Here is a 20,149-nt window from a genome sequence, read left to right as displayed (position 1 = left end):
GTTGTTACTCAATATGATACTTCTTAGGTCAAATACCTTTGGAAACTGTTGGTTCTTATCAGACTACCTATCACTATAACTGGACTAAAAAAAAAAGTACACGACTTCCAAAATGAATAATGGGAAGAAACCCTAGTTCAAACTGAGTAAAATCTTATACAAATTAGTTGAAAAGATGGAGTTTTTGAAATAAATAACCTGGGCAAATAAAGACCACTAAATACAATCCATGGAAACCCAGTTCATTTGTAAAAAGGACTTTTTTAATATTTCATATTTTATAAATAACAAGGCTAATTTCATATTAATGCGATATACAAGCTCCAAGATAAAAGTGTAAGTCAGACTTTCCTAACCCTTACTGTGAAATGAAGCGTGATTCTCAAATGAACACCAAAATTTAATAGAAAGAAACTTCAACATATTCTTTTTTCGCACAATATTACATTTCCATGTAATATTTCATTATAATATTTAATTTTAAATTATTCATGTAATTTACACTTTTACACTTGTTTCTACATACATACATACATACATGTTCTTTCTAAATTAAAGGATACTTTACTATTTATCAATTAAAGAAGAAAGCCAAGTGCTTTGATTAACTACATTCTTTTGGATGTTCGAAATTTTATAATATTAAGCTATTCAATTACTCAAATGTGCTTTTAGAAATTACTTTATATACTTTTAATAATGAGATTTTAATACACTAACAACATACACTAACCATTAAAAATCAGATACCTCTTTCCAAGCTGAAGACCAAGACTAATGTTTGTATCTAAGAACCTTTACAAATATTTTTACTACAAACTTGATGATTCTGTGAAGATAAAAAATGGAAATTAAAATTCCAACTGACTCCGTCTTTACATTTGCCTATCGGTTTTGAAAAGTCTTATACATTTGTAAGTGTGTAAAAAGTCTTTACACATTTCTTATAATGCCCAAAGTAAAAAATATTTTCAACAGAAGATTTCACACACAGCTTCATCATTTCATCACATCAAAGACATATCACTCTAAATTCCATTTAAATAACAGGAAGAGATGGAGCATATTAATATTATTTCTCTACAGCATACCTTTGACATCATGGAGTGAAGCATTATTATTGCTATTAGTAGTAGATGTTCTACCACTATCAAGGCTGGCTGGCCTGGAAGCTAAATGAAAAAAAACAAACAAACAAACAAGGAGACAACATAAGATGTCCAATCCAGCAGATGTTCCTGAATGCTCTGAGATAGCAATCATGCATGATTTCACAGGCTTGAGCATGCCCAATGTAACTAAAGATTGATTCTTTCAGATTAGAAAGAGAAGGAATTTCCAAGCTGTTCAAGAGGACACACCTCAGGAAAGGGCAGTACTAGAAAGTTGGATTTAAGGAAAAGGAAAAGAGAAAATACATATTAAAAGTGAAAATGGTAAGTGAGATAGAAACCAAGTCTGCATTAGTTGAATAGAATGGCATGCAGAAAAACGCTGCTGATTGTATCACTTACAACATATCTGACAAGGAACCCTGCACATTGCAGCGATGCCACGAACAGGAGGAGTATGAGCGTCTGCACAGTTAATGTCCAGTACTCCTATCCAATGTAAGGGAAACAATTCCATTAATAGTGTCCTATGCTATTTTATTTGAATAATGATATAATATTTTTCAATTAATCTGATTCATAAAATGAAATTTGCCTATTCTAAAATGATTTACTTTGTAAAAAAATGCTTTCTAATAACTTTTTCAAAATAGAAATTGGAACTTTAAAAAAATAGTAAAACATCTAATTCATAACTTTATCTCAATACTGGTGAAACTGGCCAAACTCCCCCACCTCCATTTTTGGGTCCTGTTCAGGCACACTTCATAAATGAAAATGATTAAAAATAGAAAACATTTATTTAGATGAAGCAATATCCTTTAGAAAGGAAGTGTTAGAACTGGAGAAGTTAAAAGAGCAGTTGAAAAATACTGAAGTTATATAAGCACATGCTTTCTTGAAATGCTGTCATTCACCTACATAATGCAACATTCTTAACATTCCCATTCTGCATTCACTATGCATTAACTAAAAGTCCACTTCTTACCATGAACTCTTGATCCCGTACTAGAATCATCACTAATACCTTGTGGACTTACATCTTCAAATGATGTGGTATCTACACATAAAATAGTAAAAAGGATAAAACACATTTTCATCAAAAAAATTTCATTAGAAGTCTTCACTTACAAAGTATATGGAAATTTTCATTCTAGTACCTTGTTCATGATGTACCATATTTCATTGTATAAATTGCAGTATTACAGTGAGTTTTGCATTTTTTTAAAAGGAAAAGCTTGGGCTAAGAGGTAGAAGCTATGTAGTTTTAGTGGAAGTAGAATGTCTTAGGGAAAGGCCCTTGAAGTACCATGAGCATCTTCCTATGATCTTAGAAAGCAAGTATCTTGATAGATAGTTCTATGTGGCTCCTCTTGTCTGAAGTTATTGTCTCTTATTTTTCCTATGTTGCACTGTTTCACTGATTTTACCCCATTCCTTTCCTTTCCATGTTGTTTTGGGATTTTTGCAGCTACTAATGAAAATTGTTTTGGTATAGTTCCATGACTTATTTATTCAATGCCTTGAGTTCTTTGAAATGCTTTATATAGCTTAAAAAAAACTTATCAAATAACTTTGTAGAAATTTTGTTACGCCGAGAAAATAATACAAAAGAAAGCAACTAAGAATAAATTCTTGTAGCCAACAAAGTCACACCATAGTTCAAAGAGACTGCCTATACCTTTATTATTAACCAATTGCTTGGATCTGAAGCCTGCAGAAGAGTTGGCAGCTGCAAAGTTGATAGCTGTAGTAGAGAAGGCCATAGCTCCCAATTCTTTTCTCCTTTTACCCGTAGAAATATCATCAGGAACCTCCAAATTCTCAGAACTACCTGTCCATTGTCCTCCTGCTAGGACCATGGATTGCACCAGATCATTCATGGCTGGGATGCAAATGAAAGCAAATGAATAAGCATGATTTAATGAATTTATTCTTAACCCTATTTTGTATCATAAACAGTGTGACATCAGTCTATGCATCAATGTAACTGTACATAAATGCTTTATAACCATAAGGTCAAGGTCACCCACACTAAGACATGCATTCAGCTGAATGAAAAATGTTACAGGAGCCAAAGGCTGAATTTTTAGTGAATGTGTGTTTTTACTTTTTAACTTTTCCTCTGGCAGTCACAGAAAGGTATTTATTTATATAAAACTGTCATGCTTTTGCTGTAATGATATGCAATAGAGTTAGAAGCCTTGGTATGTTGTTTTGCAATGACAAAATGGAATGATTAAAGGTAAGATGGATAGAGATTCTAATATAATATTAAAGTTGAAAATGGTAAAGGGTCCTTGGTCATTGTAGGTTACTGAAAGAATAAATTATTTGTATGTCAAACAAACATTAAATTTGGGAAGACAAACTGGAAAACAATAGTATGCAAAGCCATATACCTTTAATAAAATTAATCAATTACCCATTCTACTTTCTTTAAACCAAACAGAAAGTGTTACAAAAGAAGGAATGACAAACATTTTCAAGGGTCACAGACCTTTTTATTTTTCTTGCACCAGATTATTTTAGAAAACCAATGCCTCAAGCTAATAATTTAGATACATTTAGGAAAAAAAAAACTCATTAAGGAATTCCCTGTTATATCAAATCCAGGTTTGGAGGGGTTTTCCCCTCAGATTTGAATTGCACTAGAAACTCAGACAATATGTATGTAGTACTAACCAGGTACACATATGTATATATGCATTAGTGAACATGCATATAGTATAATTTCAGTGCCAGGTTGAAAAAAAATAATGCTCCAGCTCCTTGTATTGTAGGAAGACTGCACTTTGCAAAGTACGAAAATTAGTGCAGTCCAAGGAAAAAGGTTAGTGAAAAATTAGTAATGGAAGCCAGTATAGCCATTTGAAAGAAGCTGAACTGTCATAAAGTCTTACACATGGAGCGACGGTAGCAGGCCTTCATTTTGTCTTTATCCTTCGGTCTGTTCCTCAAAAAGGGCAGTCTTTTCAGTGCAACCACTTTAATGTCAGAGCATGAGGAAAAACGGAAACAGGGAAATGAAAGAAAAAAAGGAAGAAGAACAGATGGGAGTTAAATGTTGAAACTAAGGACAGGAATGAATATGTTTGAGTTTCAGCTATGTACACTATTCTAAATCTATTATTCTCATGCTTTTTGAGTGATAATGATCATGAAATCTGTACCATGAAATCTAAATATACTTGGAATAGCACTGAAGACAATGGTGAGGAACATACACTTGGAGTCTGGTTATTCTCTATAACACAGGAATTGCTGAGAATTATAAATGACAAAAATTCTCCTAGAAAAAGACAATGCACACCTGTAATGGAACATATGGTATTACTTAGTAACCTCACAACCTTATGAAACCTCACAACCTTATGAAACCTCACAACCTTTTCCAATCTTCTATTTTCCCTTTAGTCTTTATGTTAGAGCTTCATAGAGAAAGTTTTATTTTGAGGGAGAGGGATAAAATTTAAAGTGGTTATCAAAATAAGCTGTATATTTTATGAATATGTATCAATTTTAATTGTGGAGGTGGGGGAAATTTAAAAGAACTCAAAAACATATATAAGCTATTACACAGAGAAGAGGGAATTAATTTCTCAGTTTAACTAAATTTTAGGATAGTAATTCTCAGCATTAGTACTATGATGATATGTTGTTCTCCTCTCAGAGAACCTTTGTATGGAGAAACAAACAATAATATCCATAATTCATAAAGTAAGAATTAGATATAGGAAGAGAGAAAAGAGAGTATTCTGATAGAAGCACTGTATTAGAATTAAGCTTTGGTAAAGATCAAGGAAACGCAGTTATTACATATGCAAGCAGGCACAACAGAAAACATTACTCATGTATTTTAAAATCTCTACAATACTTTTTAAAAGATATTTTAGAAAGTACAAGATCTCACTTTGCAGTAACATTTTATGGCTAAAAGGTAAAATTATTAAGGTAGAGGAATACCTAGAGCATTGTAAATGCAGGTGCTTAGAGACATGGGCCCTTTTTCCTACTATTTATGAGAATATGCCACAAATATAAATTTTTAGAATGTTATACCAAAATATTATTTTATTATTTCATTGGTATATAAAGCTGTTCAATTTAAGTACTTATGAATTTTTAAAATTGTAAACTATGCTTTCTTTTAAAATTTTGCCTTTTCTCTTGGTTATTATCACCATGTAAATATATGTGTGTATATATGTGTGTGTGTATATATATACATACATATTTTTCTTTTTGATGAGGCCATTGGGGTTAAGTGACTTGCGCAGGGTCACACAGCTAATAAGTGTCGAGTGTCTGAGGCTGGATTCACCATGTAAATATTAACACCCTTTTGACTAAGAACTCTTGACTAAAATGGAGTTAAAGATGATAGTAAATGTGTGAAATTTATACTTATTGGTAAGTTTGAAAGCAGGCACAATTGTGATATAGGCAAAGAGTTTATGTGAACTATTTCCTTTCTAGCTTGGCAAACATAGATATTTTTAATGACTAAAAAGAACAGAACTGAAAGTAATGTGAAAATGGACACTGGCCAAAACAAATCTGAATGGCAGCAGCATGCATATGTGTTGTATTATCTAAAGCAAAGTTATTCAACTGTTTGCTGGCCACATTAACAAAAAACCAAAATCCAAAACATTTCTGAATTTAACAGGGAAGAATGTGATTCCTTTACTCAGATATACTCATAAATACAGTTGGCCATTTTTTACTGTGTGGTCATCTTACTAGAAGAAAAATATGCTAATTTTTGTAGGTGTTAAATTTTTTTTGGATCTTAAAATTTTAAACTGCAGAAAGAGAGTAAAGTATTTCCTTTTGATTTTCATGCAAAAAGTTTGTAGTAGAGGTAATAACTCAATCAATTTCTATTAAAAATTTGGGTCCAAAACAGACTGTACCACATGCACCTAGGTTCTATGTATATCCACCCATCATCAAAATTTCTTTATCCCACTGAATGAATAAAGCTTCATTTTTGATCCTTTTCTTTAATCGTATATCAGATATTTTATATTTGGAGATTTAAAAGTTTGTATGATATTCATTATATTAATGGAATAATTTGATTGTCATCACCTACCAATAACTAAGAAATTTAGTATATATTTTGATAAAAACTAAAACTTAAGATTAACTATTCTGCAAGGCTCATACAGAAATATAATCCAGAATTAAGTACTTTTTCCAAGACTGCAAAATACAATATGTAAATTTAAAGACTTATTCATTAGTTTGCTACAACTTAAATTCTACAATACAATGCATTATTTATTCTTCTTTGGCTCCAACAACTGTATCTATTTTCGAAAGAATGAGTAGTAACTTAAATAGGTTTTTTAAAAATTAAGTAATTCTAGAACCTATTACAGAATTTAACTTTCTCAATCTACCCTTCAATTACTTATCTTTTCCTCTTAAAAATCAGTCTTTCCAGAATTATTTTGGGTCAAGTACGTGTAGCTAGACATATCTCTAATGCAAAGGTGCCCTAGAACTTCCAGTATTAAGTGTGTTCTATCTAGGGCACAACATCAATATTTATACCTTTGATACAGTACTTTTGCAATTATTGCTAAAAATCAATTATTTTACTTTTTAATTTAATTTTATTTTTTGGCAGTTGGGGTTAAGTGACTTGCCCAGGGTCACACAGCTAGTAAGTGTCAAGTGGTTGGTCTGAGGCTGGATTTGAACTCAGGTCCTCCTGACTTCAGGGCCGATGCTCTATCCACTGCACCACCTAGCTGCCCCAAAAATCAATTATTTTAAAAGTGTAACTTCATATCTAAACATGCATTACCTTTGTACATGCTTCCTTTGCTAATTATCATGTGTAAATCACAAAAGTAAATTAGGTTCCTTTATTTCTTGAACCTAAAACTACCTAAAAAAGTATTTATGTACAGTAAAATCATGCTTCACCATTCAACAGACAGGCTTATAAAGAATGCCATCTCACATCTGTGTAATATTTCAGAATTTTCAGAGTGCATTTATTTTCATTATCTCAGGTGATCCTCACAAAAAACTTAAGAGAGAAACTAGGGTTGATATTTTATATATTTCCCACAGGAAGGAAACTAAGATTCAGAATGGTTAAGGAAATTGTTAATCAGTGACAGAGATGGACCAGAACCTAGATTTACCTCTTCAGTGTTCTTGTCATTCTACCATGAGGCTTTTATGGTCAAACTGTGTCTCTATGTTCATAAGAATGTTTTGCACATTATACAGAAAAATTCAATGATGTGATGATGTTAAGCTTGTATCCCAACATTCAAGTGCTATTATAATAATATTTAAGAAACAGAGAAACCATATGGAGTTTAAAAGTAATCAGACCACATCACAAAAGCAGTCTACCTAGGTTAATTAAGTAAATGAAGGTCATAATTTAGATACCAGAGGGAAAGAAAGATATGAGTGAAAAGAGAAAAAACTCAAGGGAGAAGAAAAAAAAGGATTAATAGATATATGAAGTGTGAAAAGTAATCAATGTGAAAGAATACTTTTTTCTTGCTACCTGATGCATAAATGGTCAATTCCTTTCTTTAACTGTCTTCTATAATTCCTTTTATACTTACACTTAGGAACATGAAATGTAGGGTATTTCCCTTGAATGAGTAACTTGAATTTATTAACATGCCTGGAAGATATTGATGTCAATCGACATTTCTAACAAAAATTAAAACTTTTAAAGCACTCACTGCTGCTTTTCTTGGTCCCCAAGGTTTGGCCGTCTTCTAGAGAATTTGAACCCACTGATGAACTATCTTGACTGTCTTGATGGGGTAGCTGAAGAAATCCTTCACTGGATTCTGAACGTGTGGGTGTTAATGTTAGAGACTTCATACGTTCCCGATTAACATCTTTCTTAGATTTTATAAGTTTCCTCATTTTTAAAGTAATCCAGTTGCCTCTCCTAATAGAATAATTATCATTGAGAAAATAACTCATTAAAAATTAAACATGAAATATTTTAGCCTTCTGTAAAATTATGAAACTTTAAAAGATTCTATAGGTACTGTTAATTTAACAGTTTTGCTAATGAATGTTCATAAAATGCATGACAATACCTTCTGGGAGGTGATGGGTCATAAAATTTGTACTGATCCATAATCTTTTCTTCTAATTTTTCTTTTTGTCGTCTTAATTCATTTAATTTATCACTAAAATAAGGAGAAAACACATTTTAGAACTTTACAAAGCTATTCATAAATTTTTTTTTTAGAAATTTGGTCTTAATCTCCCTAGAAAAATCAAGAACAATAGCTAACAATATAGTAACTTTAAGTAGTGCTACTCTTTTTAAAAATTTATAATATATACTCAGTAATAAAGTGAAAAATAATATTGATGGATGCAATTAAATTAACATCAAGGATCCTTCCATTCCTTTGGGATGCATGCCCTACCAATCTATTACAAGTCACATTGTAAAGGAAGTAATAAAGGTCTCTAGAATAAAACTATTTATGTTTTCTTTCTCCATTGTACTGCCATGCCTTTTTTTTAAATGGACCTATGATTTCACTGGTATATTAAATGAGATAGGGCTTTATAAACTTTAAAGCTCCATATAATTTTAGCAATTATAATTATCATTATTATTGTTGGCAACTTCCAATGAGGAAACTTCCTCTATCAATGCAAATCAGCAATTGCTTTGCAACTTAAAGCCTTAGAGATTTGCCCAGGAGCACGGGGAGTCACAAATCCAGAATATATCAGAGGCAGGACTTACACTCAGGTTTTACTGCCTCTGAAGCTGGCTCTCTGTGTACTATGTCATTCCAAGTTGGAAAGTGACTGATGTATTTACCAGTGGTGTCATAATGATCTTTAACCTTACATGAGAAAGAAATTTAATAGCAAGATTTTACTTTTTGTATTTCAATGTGGTTAGGATCAACTATATATGTGTGTGTATGTATATATACATATATGTATATATGTATGTGTGTAAAAAATCATACATGAAATTATATGACAGTACACAAATTCTTAAAAGTTTAACTAAAAATATCAAATGTGATATGTTCTTCAAAGTGTACTTAATTCAAAAATTCAATCTACTAATATTAACTGAGGACTTGCAATGAACAAGACAAGACCTAGGCACTGTAGTGTACAAAGTATCCTGTCCTCAAATGGCTTATAATTTCCACCTACTGGGAAGATGACATACATACAAGAACCATAAAAGACAGCAATATTATGCCCCCAAAGTTAAAAAATGCAAAAGGAATTTCCCTTCAGAAAAGGTCTAGTTGGTGAAATTCAGAGAAAACCTGATAGAAGAGATGACAAGTTAGGACTTGAAGGACAGAGAGCATTTTGAAAGACTAATAGAATAAAGAATGGCAATGTAGACAGAAAAAAATAACATGATGTAGGAAAGTGCAGATTATTTTAAGGGAATGATGAAAAAACAAGTTTAGGTGGAATATACACTGTACATATTAGAGTGTGAGAGAGATAACAGTGTGTCATGACAGTAAATCCAAAATTGAACTTATTCCTCTCGCCCCCAAACCTTTACCTCTACACATTACTAATCTTCAATTTTCTCTTGTCTGATGGGGGCTTCCCTACAGCCTATGTCTTCCCCAATCCTCAAAAACCTCTCCCTTGTTCTGTCCATCCCCATTAGCTATCATCTTATCTTTTCTTCTTTTTATGGATAAATTCCTAGAGAAGGCCATCTATAATGGGGCCCCCATTTCCTTTCCTTGCACTTTTTTTTGATGAGGCAATGGAGGTTAAGTGACCAGGGTCACACAGCTAGGATCAAGTATCTCAGGCCACATTTGAATTCAGGTCCTCCTGACTCCAAGACTGATACTCTGTCTACTGTGTCACCAAGTTGCTCTGCCCCCCCCTCCCCGACACTCTATTTTTAACCAACTCTGCAGTCTGGCTTCTGATTTCATCATGTCACTGAAATCACTCTCAAAAGTAACCAGCGATCTCTTAATCCTGACCTTTCTGCAGCCTTTAACACTATCACTCACTCTTTTTTTGATGTTATCTTCTTTCTAAGTTTTTGTGATACTATTATTTCCTGGCTTTCCTGCTATCTGACAGTTCTTTTCAGTCTCCTTTGCTGGATTATCGTTATGTAGGTCTGGCCCACTAAATGTGGATGTCATCAAGGGCTCTGTCCTGGGTTCTCGTCTTATCCTCCCTCTATACTATTGTGCTTGGTGAGTTCATCAGCTTCCATGGATTCAATCATCATCTCTATGTAGATAATTCTCAGATCTATTTGTCCAACCTTAACCTCTCTCCTGACCTCCAGTTTCACATCTTCAACTGCCAAATGGACATCTCAGAGAGGATGTCTTGGAAATGTCTTGGGCTAAACGTGCTAAACTGAAGTCGTTAACTTACCCCAAAATCTTTTCTCCCTTCCAAACTTCTCTATTACTTTCTAGAGTACCACCCCAGCCAACCCAGGCATCATCTTTGACTCTTCATTCTCTTTTGCCCCACCCCACCCCACCCCAACCCATCAGTTGCCAAGGCTTACAGTTTTGACTTTTGTAACATCTTTCCTATATGCACCATTCTCTCCTCTGACACTGCTACTACCCTGGTAGAGGCTTATATCAACTTATGTCTAAATTATTGCAGTAGCATTCTGGTTAGTCTCCCTGCCTGCAACCTTTCCCCACTCTAGTCTATCCTCTTCTCAGCTATCAAATTGGTATTCCTAAAATATGTCTGACCATGTTACACACGTTACCCCCACCCCATAACCATAACCCTCTCACCCTTCCCCCAATCAACTCCAGTAGTTAAGTATTACCTCCAGGATAAAACATAAAATCCTCTGCTTGGCTTTTAAAGTACCTCATAACCTGGTAACTTCCTGCATCTTTCCAGTTTTCTCATAGCTTACTTCCCCTTCAAGTACTCTGGAATCCACTGACACTAGTCCTCTTGCTTTTCCTCTGGGCATTTTCACGGGTTGTCCCCATGCCTGGAATAAGAATCTTTCCTTCCTTATCTCTGCCTTCTGGCTTCCTTCAAGGTGCAGCTAAAATACCACCTTCTCCAAGAAGCCTTTCCAGGTCCTCAATGTTAGTGCTCTCCCCTGAATTAATTTTCAATTTATTCTGTGTATGTGTTCTTTTTACATATGTTTTTGCATGATGTCTCTACCATTAAATTGTGAGCTCCTTGTGCCTGGTACAAGGTGCTTACTAAATATTTGTTGATTTGCCTTGGCATAGTAAATAGAAAGATTACCTCAGAGTCAGGACAGCCACAGTTAAAGTCTTGCTTCTGATGTACTGGGAAAGTCACTTGACCCCTTAATGCCCCAGTCAACTATCTACGACGATAACAATTTCTAATCCGCATTAGTAGAGGGAGCTACCTCATCAGGATTTCTCTATACTAATGAAATCCTAACTGTAGGGCCCCTCCCCCCAAAAGTGGGTATTAAGGCTGAAAAGATAGGCTGAGCCAGATCTTGGAGGGCCTCAAACACTGGACTGTATTTAAGGAATGCTTATTAAATAACGGGGAGTCATTAAAGGAAATTATAAGACAAACGCAACAGAATACCTAGTCATGGTTTAAAAGATGCACTGGGAGAAAAAAACAGTAGGCAATAGGATGGATAAGAAATAATGGTAGCCTGAAATAAAGTAGTGTAAGTGGAAATGGAAAAGTACGATGGATGAGATAGATACTGTAAGAGAAGAATCAATGATACAATAATTCTTTGTATATAGGGGCAAAGAAGAATAAAAAAATGACTCTGAGGTTTCAAACTGACTATAAGAAAGACAATACCAATCACTAAAATAAGGAAGATGGGTTAGGAAGCTGTTTTGGGACAAGGGGTAGAAGGTGGGGGAAAGGAGAAATGAGGGACGTAAACTTTAGACATGTTGAATTTGACATACCAAAAAAATTGCCTAGTGGGTGAATGGAGATGTATGGTTGGAGCTTAGGAGAAAAGGAAAGGATGAAGATACAGATATGAGAACTGTTCACATTAAAGTGATAGATGGAAGCTGTGGCAGTGGATCATGTATCACAGAGGGAGAAAGAAAACAGAAATGAGGAGAAAACTTGGGAAATGTCATTATTTAAGAAGCTGGGTGGAAGATAAGGCACCAAGGAATGAAAAAGAGGAAGAGCTATCAGAATGATGCAGGAAAACAATCAGGACAGTATAGAGTTACAGGTACCACCACAGAAGAGTTTTAAGAAGGGGGACCATGCTAAAGGAGTAAGAGAGGTCAAGGAAGATCAGGAATGAGAAAAAGTCATTGGATTCATTAGTGTTATTGGTAACCTCTGAGAAAGTAAACAGTACACAACAGTTCATAATTATTTGGTACCTACATGTACTGTCTTTGTTCAACATGAAAAAGATCCTTGCTTTCCATATTCTGTTCCAATAGTGTTCTATTTTGGAGCATTAATGTCTGAATTTGATCTAGTAGATGTCTGTTTTCTTCTTCTAAGTTTCCTTTAAGCTGGCTAAGTAACTGATAAAGAAAATGAAATTTTAAGAGAAATCAATATTCACATTATAAATAAGAATAGAAAGAACCAGTTAAATATATAAAATATTTCAGTCTTTCTTAAGACTGCTAACATTTGAACAATAATGGCATCATTCTGAACAAAAGAATTATCACTGTTTAAAAAATATATATAGTATACAAAATAGCAAAAATTATCAAAAACCTTACTTTTCATTTTTCATGTAATTTCCTGTTTTAAACTACCATAAATTTTTTTTTCTTAAAATTGCTACATTCCACTTTCAGAGACAATACATGATTTTTGTTTATAACAAACAGTTGATTATAGCAGGTACTGCTTGACATAGTTTTTTCCACATAGGAAGAAAAAAGAGGCCTCTCCAATTGTGAAAGCAGCTGTTATCTTTGCTATAATTGCTCCCATGTGCCATTTAAAATTTTCTCCTTAAGTATACCTTATGACTACTTTTTAAGTCTCTAAAGATTTAGTTTTATTTTCGAAAGTTTTTGAGCCAAAGTATTGTTCGAATGACCTTTCTTTATAAAGTCTGACATTAGTGATATTCACCTACTGTATTTAAAAAGAGTGTACAGAGCATGAACCAATCTATGCCACCAGGCTAAACATAAGCAAAGGAAATTAATATATAATCATCACAAAATCAAATGATCTGAGTTTCCTACAAAGATTATTCCAATAAGAAAGATGAGAAAAGTCTATCTCATCCAAGAAAAAAAAATCTACATAACATCCAAAGGAAAATTTTTACAGAAGATTGATGTTATCCTTCTCAGGAACAAGAATACATATTTGAATACATCCACAAGCAGAACTATGTTCACAACCTCAAAATTGATGCACAAAGTTCTTGAGAATAACTCATTTACCAAGAGAACAGTAAACAAGAGCATTCAATTGAACACAAAACAGAAATAACACTTAAACATGAACTTTTTTTATCCTGACCTGTGATTTCCTTACTGTAGGGAATTCTGGGTGAGGATACCTTCTCTATCAATTCATATCTGCAACTTATAATATTAGAGGGTTAGCTGGGGCACTGAGAAGTTAAGTGACAAAGCCTAAAGCTAGACTGGAACCTGGGTGATCCAGACTCTGTGATGTTTACACATTGCCTTTCAAGTATGGCTAACATATTAAATTACTGGGCCAGCTCTACTAGTGTACAAACTAAATTTACAGGGATGAAAACTCAGTTCAATAATAATGTATTTAGCATCTACTACTATATGCAAAGTCCTGTGCTGGGAGGTAAGAATAGAAAGACAAAAGTAAAACAGTTCTTACCTGCTCTCAAGGATCTTATATTCTACTAGGGGGCAGAAACGGAATAAAACAAAGACTTAGGGCTGGAAGGGAACTTAAAGGCCATCTAAATTCAACACCTTTATTTTACAGATGTGGAAACTGAGGCCTGGAGAAGTCACATGGGTATTATACACAGTAAAAAGAAAGGGAACAGCATACTGAAAATATTATTGAACAATTCTGGTCAAATGAGTGCTAAGATAATTTATGCCCTTAGGAGCAAAAATGCAAGCAACAAAAATGGTCTTTAGTAGCAATCTTCTAAAAAAGCTCCCAAGGCATTTTCAGTTTTGTCTTTTTGCTTTTTACTTTTAAAACATTTAATTTTTAAATTCTAAATTTAAATGCCAAAAAGGGCATTTCTATACACATAGAAGATAAAAAGGATTCTATATAAGAGGAAGGGAAAAGAATAAACATTTATAGCTCCTAATATATGTAAGGCACTGTGCTTTCTACAAATATTACCTTATTTGATCCTCACAACAACCCTGTGATGTAGGTACTATTATTAGCCCCATTTGACAGTTGGGGAAACGGAGGTAAACAGAGATAAGTGACTTGCCCCGGGTCTCATAACTTCCAAGTGTCTGAGTTCAGCTGAACAACTCAGGCCTTCCTGCCTCCAGGCCCAGCACTCTTAATTACCGTACCACCATACCACCAGTTGCCTCAAGTATAAAACCACAAACTTCCGTTTCATTCTGCTTGTTTTTAATAAGTATATAATAAATTCTATTTTATTTTCAAAACTGTCTTACTTGCCTGTTTCCTTCTGACTGTTCTTTTTTATTGTTGTTGTTTTTTTGTGAGGCAAATGGGGTTAAGGGACTTGCCCAGAGTCACACAGCTAGTATTATGTGTCTGAGGCCGAATTTGAATTCAGGTCCTCCTGATTCCAAGGCCAGTGCTCTATCTACTGCGCTACCTAGCTGCCCCCTCCTTCTGATTTTTCTTCTGTTCTCTTTTCTGCATTTAAAAAATGTTCCAAGAGACCCCTTTCTAGCTAACCTTTCCTCTTATGTAAACCTTTCCTCTTATGTAAAAACTCTCAAAATAAAAAAAGGAAAAAGGGGAAAAAATCCTTGTTCATCACACATCATCAAAGTTCCTGTGGATATGTTATTTGGTCATTGTTTTGATCAGAGTTCTTAAGTCTCTCAGAATTTTCTTTATAATACTGCTATCCTTGAATGAATTTTTTCTCTCTGTTATGCTCACTTTACCCTGCATTAGTACATATCACTCAGGATACTTTGAGAACATCTCTTGTCATTTCTCAGGGTTCCATAACATTCCATTATGGTCTTATAACCACAATTTGCTCAGCATTCCCTAATTTGTCTAAGCGGCGATTCATTTTCCCTTCAGGACAGGAAAATTTTACTTTCCTTGAAGCTGTTCTTTCCCCAGTAACATCTTCCCTTTAAATCGCCCCATGCCCCATCCCTGTTTCCTTTTTTTCCCCCCTAGTTTAGTGTCATTTTTCTGCCAAACTATTTATACATGTAACACATTCCTTTGCGTCTTTCACAGAAAAATGAGATTCATCTAATGCCTACTTCCCTCACCTTCTTTCATGGTTGCAGAGTCTTTTTTCACAACTTAATTTTGAGAAATATTTAAATTTCCCTGCTTCCTTCCTTCCTTTCTACACTAGTATGTATTCTTAATTTTAACTTCTCTTTCTCCTCTTAAAACCCTCAGAAGAGAACCAGTCCATCTCCAGGTCTGCTGTTTTTCTTATGTAACTCCCTCAACATCCTTTGAAGACATTAAGTTTCTGAAAGGATACCCGTTTCTCCTGTTATTAGAATGGTACTACAATATCACCATTAAACCCCTTCTGATTCCTCAAATAAATTTATCTTTCTGGATTTTTCTGGCCTCTTGTGTTTGTCTTGGAAAAGTCCAACTCAACTCATCTTTTCATCAGAAATATTTGAAAGTTCTCTATAACATTAAAAATCCATTTTTTACCCCATATGTAAATACTCAATTTTGCTGGGTAAGTTATTCTTGGTTGTAAGTCCGTATCTTTTGTCTTTGTGGAATATTACATTCCAAGCTCAGATTTATGGTGGAAATTGTCAGATATTGTGTGAACCTGGCTCTTGTTCCTTGGTACCTGAACTCTTTTCAGCATACTTGTAGTACTTTTTTCTTTGATGTGGGAATTCTGGGTTTTGGCTATGATGCTACTCACTCTTGTACTCTTGGGGTTTCCTTCTGTAGGTGATCAGTGTGTTTTACTTGGACCCTTTTGATTAATGATTTCTTGAAAAGTAATGTCCAGGAGGTTTTAAAAACCCTCAACGAACCATGGTTTTCAGAAAGTCGAATGATTTTTAAATTCTCTCCCCTTGACCTGTTTCCCTGATCAGTGGTTTTTAGTAATTAATATCATACATTTTTCTTCTATTTTTTCCATCTTTCAATTTTGTTCTAATACTTCTTACTATCTCATGGAGTCACTGATTTGTTTCACTGACTCTAGTGTTCAAGGAGTCTGTTACTTCAGTAAGGTTCGCTACTTTTTTTCTAAACTATTCTCTTTCCAATTCTTTCTTCCAGAGTTTTAATTAATCATCTTCATTTCTTCTACGTATTTATGTAGGTCTTACGGAAAATCCATTTTTTCCTTAGAGTCACTTGACTTGCAATTATTTTTTTTTTTAAACAGTTTTTTTTTTTTGCTTAGGCAATGGGGTTAAGTGACTTGCCCTGGGTCACACAGCTAGTAAGTGTTATGTGTCTGAGGCCGGATTTGAACTCAGATCCTCCTAAATCCAGGGTGGGCGCTCTATCCACTGCACCACCTAGCTGCCCCTTGACTTGCAATTATTACAGAGTTTGTAACTCTGTGGCAGAGTGGATAGGGTGCTGGCCCTGGAGTCATGAAGACCTGAATTCAAATCGGGCCTTACATACTTACTGGCTATGTGACCCTGGACAAGTCACTTAACCCTGTTTGCCTCAGTTTCCTTATCTGTAAAGTGTGTGAGAGAAGGAAATGGCAAGCCACTCCAATAACTTTCCAAGAAAATCCCAAAAGGGTTCACAAAGAGTCAGACATGATTGAAAAACTAAACAACAACTAGCATTAAAATAATTTTCTTTATACTGGTTGGTATTTTCTTTGATTTATTCATCTCTCCCTCTTCAGACCCTGAACTGGGGCTTTATGCCAGGGTAAGGCTCATCTCATGAACTGAATTTCTGGGTGAGGTGTGGGGCCTTGCTTGGTCTCAAGCAAGCTCCTATATTGACTTCTACTTCCCAGGGTTCAGCCGTTATCTGTGAGATTCAGAGCGCTGGACCTTTAGGTCACTCTCTGATGTCTCAGGAAAGAAAGCATTAACTACTTCAGAGCCCCTGGACCAGGATATCTGAATGTTGCTTTTCTATACTGGTCCCTGTTGAATGCTGTTGTCCACAGGCTCCCCAATTTCCCTCTCTTGTGCTTCCTGACTGCTCTGGGAGCTTTCTTGGATGATCCTTCCACTTCTGAACAGAACCTTGAAGGCTAAAAGTGTCTCTAGTCACTGTAGGAGACTATTCTGTTATGAAATAGATTTTACAAGCAGCCTCCTTTTCCTATTGCCCTTAGGCTTCTGGATGGCTGTTTATAGATTTCTGAGATGGAAGAAGTCACTTACTACCATTTCTCATTGGATTTGTTCATTATTAATCAGTATGAAATGAATGTCAGCATTTTGCTACAGTTAGTATGTGTAAACTATGTGGTATGACTCTGTGCAGGCAGCCATTTTAGTTGGAAATCTAGGATTTCTTCTCATATGAAAAATAGGATATAGCAAATGCCCATATTGTAAAATTAGGTTTTACAAATTCCTGAAGTTTAATAATTATACATCATTTAGATGATTTAATTTTTATTATTATTATTATTATTTTATTTGGTTAGGCAATGGGGTTAAGTGACCTGCCCAGGGTCACACAGATGGTAAGTATCAAGTGTTTGGTCTGAGGCTGGATTTGAACTCAGGTCCTCTTGAATTCAGGGCTGGTGCTCTATCCACTGCGCCACCTAGCTGTCCCGATTTAATTTTTAAAATCTAAATTCTTGCTGTTTAATAATACCTCATTTAGGTGGTTTAATTTTTTAAAATACTGTAAATTAATCAGATTAATACCAAAACACTGGTAATACGTGGATTTGATTTAATGAGCACTGATAGCAGTAAATCAACTATAACATCTTTCAAAGTGAATTTTTTGATTGAACACTTTAGACAACAAGATGCAAAGTATAAATTTTCAGGCTTTTATGTCAGGAGCAGTTCCATTTAAGGGTTCATTGATTGCTAGTTTCTAAGAACTAGCTAGACAACGAGAAGCTAGGCTTTAATGTAATTATTCAGATGCTAATTATTTCAGACCTTAGTTTTTCCTTTTCTGCTATCACTCTGTATTTGCTTACTAATAGCTCCACCAAAGCTTAACTGGAAAAGCTGTAAGAACTGAAATTCATCTAATTCATTAATTCTTGGAAAACCTGAGGCTATAAAAGATTTGCATGGTAAATGAGATTGAACTTAATGATAAAAGTAGTCTTGGGAATTACTTTAAACTGTCTCTGACTCTCATTAACACAGATAAATTACATTAGATATCAAAATAGACCCAATTTTTTCTTACTGGCATATCCCAATTTCTTATGCTTCAATGCTTCAATTGTAACTCCAACAAGTCAATTTTTAGTGATGGCATAGTACTTCCCCCAAACAGAGCATAGCATTTATGAACTAATAAGAAACAATGTCATGGGAGCTCACCTCACACTGGTTATTCAGTTTAGTGGATGTAATATCCAGCTGTTGGTACTGTTCCTTTAGTTTTGAAAATTCAGCTTCTAATCTTGTCTGCTCCAGTTTGGAATTGTTTAACAGGCTCTTTAAATTCTTATGGTCAGTTTGTAAAACTTCAGTCTCTCTCAGTAGTTGGTTATATGTGTGACTCAACCTTTAATTAGAAAATCAGCAAAGATAAGATTTTCATATTGGTTAACATTTTATTTTTAATTTGTAAAAATATGTTAATGTTTAGATTCACTAAATTGGGTATAACGGTATTGAGGAAAACTAAGTTTTCTTGAATACAATTTTATATTAAAAAAATTTAGGGATTAAAAAGGAACACTACTGATTAAATTATATACATTGCTTTTTCCTTGAAAATAAATATTATGATTACACATAATTTATATTCAACAATTTGTCATAAAGAAAGTGCCATCATCTTTCTTAGAAGTGATTAATTATATGAAAAGGTTTAAAGTACAAAACAGAAAATGTATATTCTATTTTTATTTCACATAAAATTAAAAGGTTTTTTAACATTCAGTACAAAGTAGACAGATCCAATAAAGAAATTATATCTGTTCAACTTACTACTGAATACTAGGATAGGTAGCTTATTCTTCAATTAATGATTTGAGAATATATAGGGAGGACAACTAAATGAAATCATTTACACAATTAAATTCAATATTTTTACAAACGTTTAAGCACCTACTCTGTGAATGAATAAATGATCTCTTAATTATCTAAAAATTCTCAGTCCAAAGCTGGGATTATCATCATAGATGGTACTATGACAAGCAAATTTAATTTAGGATTAAAGAAAATATAGGACTGGCTATCTTTAGTCATTACCTATCATTTTCACCTCGAAGTATCTTGTATTCTGCAGCTACAGTTTCATGTTTCTTATTTTCTTGCATCATTTTCTCTTGCTCAACTTTGAGCATTTTTTCCAATTCTTCCAACTGTCCTTTCTGTTTCAGTAACTGGTTATAGCTGGGAGGCGGGAGGCAGGGAGGGAAAGTTAAAGATTTAACTTAAAATGTCCTCTTAGCAATAAATAAATAAGAGCAGAATTAGAAAAGATAAGAATGGGGAAAAGGATCTGTATGAAATATCATTGATATCCAAAACCAAAGGTAATTGATATAAATTTATATTACCATGAGCTATTCTCCATGAACTAGTTAAAAAGAAGTTTTATTTAAAAAAACCCAATGAACTATAAATAAAATATAAACTACAGGAAAACTTGCTCCAACTTACTAAGAGAAATGTAAATGAAAACAAATCAAGTTTTACTTCACACCATACAAACTGAGAGAGATAATAAAAGGTGAGAAAAGCCAA

General features: G+C 34.0%; 1 protein-coding gene across 10 annotated transcripts in view; it reads right to left on the bottom strand.

Moving 5' to 3' along the window:
• CCDC88A (coiled-coil domain containing 88A) overlaps positions 1-20,149 on the bottom strand; it is a 172,798-nt gene that overhangs the window by 10,959 nt on the left and 141,690 nt on the right. For 4 of the 10 annotated variants that reach the window (XM_027865057.1, XM_027865050.1, XM_027865053.1 and 1 more), the window contains exons 21-30: positions 19,652-19,795; positions 18,773-18,959; positions 12,498-12,643; positions 8,210-8,302; positions 7,841-8,055; positions 4,016-4,099; positions 2,794-2,997; positions 2,101-2,172; positions 1,515-1,601; positions 1,092-1,172 (exon numbers count right to left, since the gene is read on the bottom strand). In XM_027865057.1, the coding sequence (XP_027720858.1) occupies positions 1,092-1,172; positions 1,515-1,601; positions 2,101-2,172; positions 2,794-2,997; positions 4,016-4,099; positions 7,841-8,055; positions 8,210-8,302; positions 12,498-12,643; positions 18,773-18,959; positions 19,652-19,795 (1,313 nt within the window). The remainder of the gene's footprint in view (positions 1-1,091; positions 1,173-1,514; positions 1,602-2,100; positions 2,173-2,793; positions 2,998-4,015; positions 4,100-7,840; positions 8,056-8,209; positions 8,303-12,497; positions 12,644-18,772; positions 18,960-19,651; positions 19,796-20,149) is intronic. The other 6 variants (XM_027865058.1, XM_027865059.1, XM_027865055.1 and 3 more) reach the window with 3 other exon arrangements.

The sequence above is a fragment of the Vombatus ursinus genome, unplaced genomic scaffold (genome assembly GCF_900497805.2).
Source record: "Vombatus ursinus unplaced genomic scaffold, bare-nosed wombat genome assembly UNPS02014778.1, whole genome shotgun sequence".
NCBI lineage: Eukaryota > Metazoa > Chordata > Mammalia > Diprotodontia > Vombatidae > Vombatus > Vombatus ursinus.
This window is presented reverse-complemented; position numbering and strand designations above follow the sequence as displayed.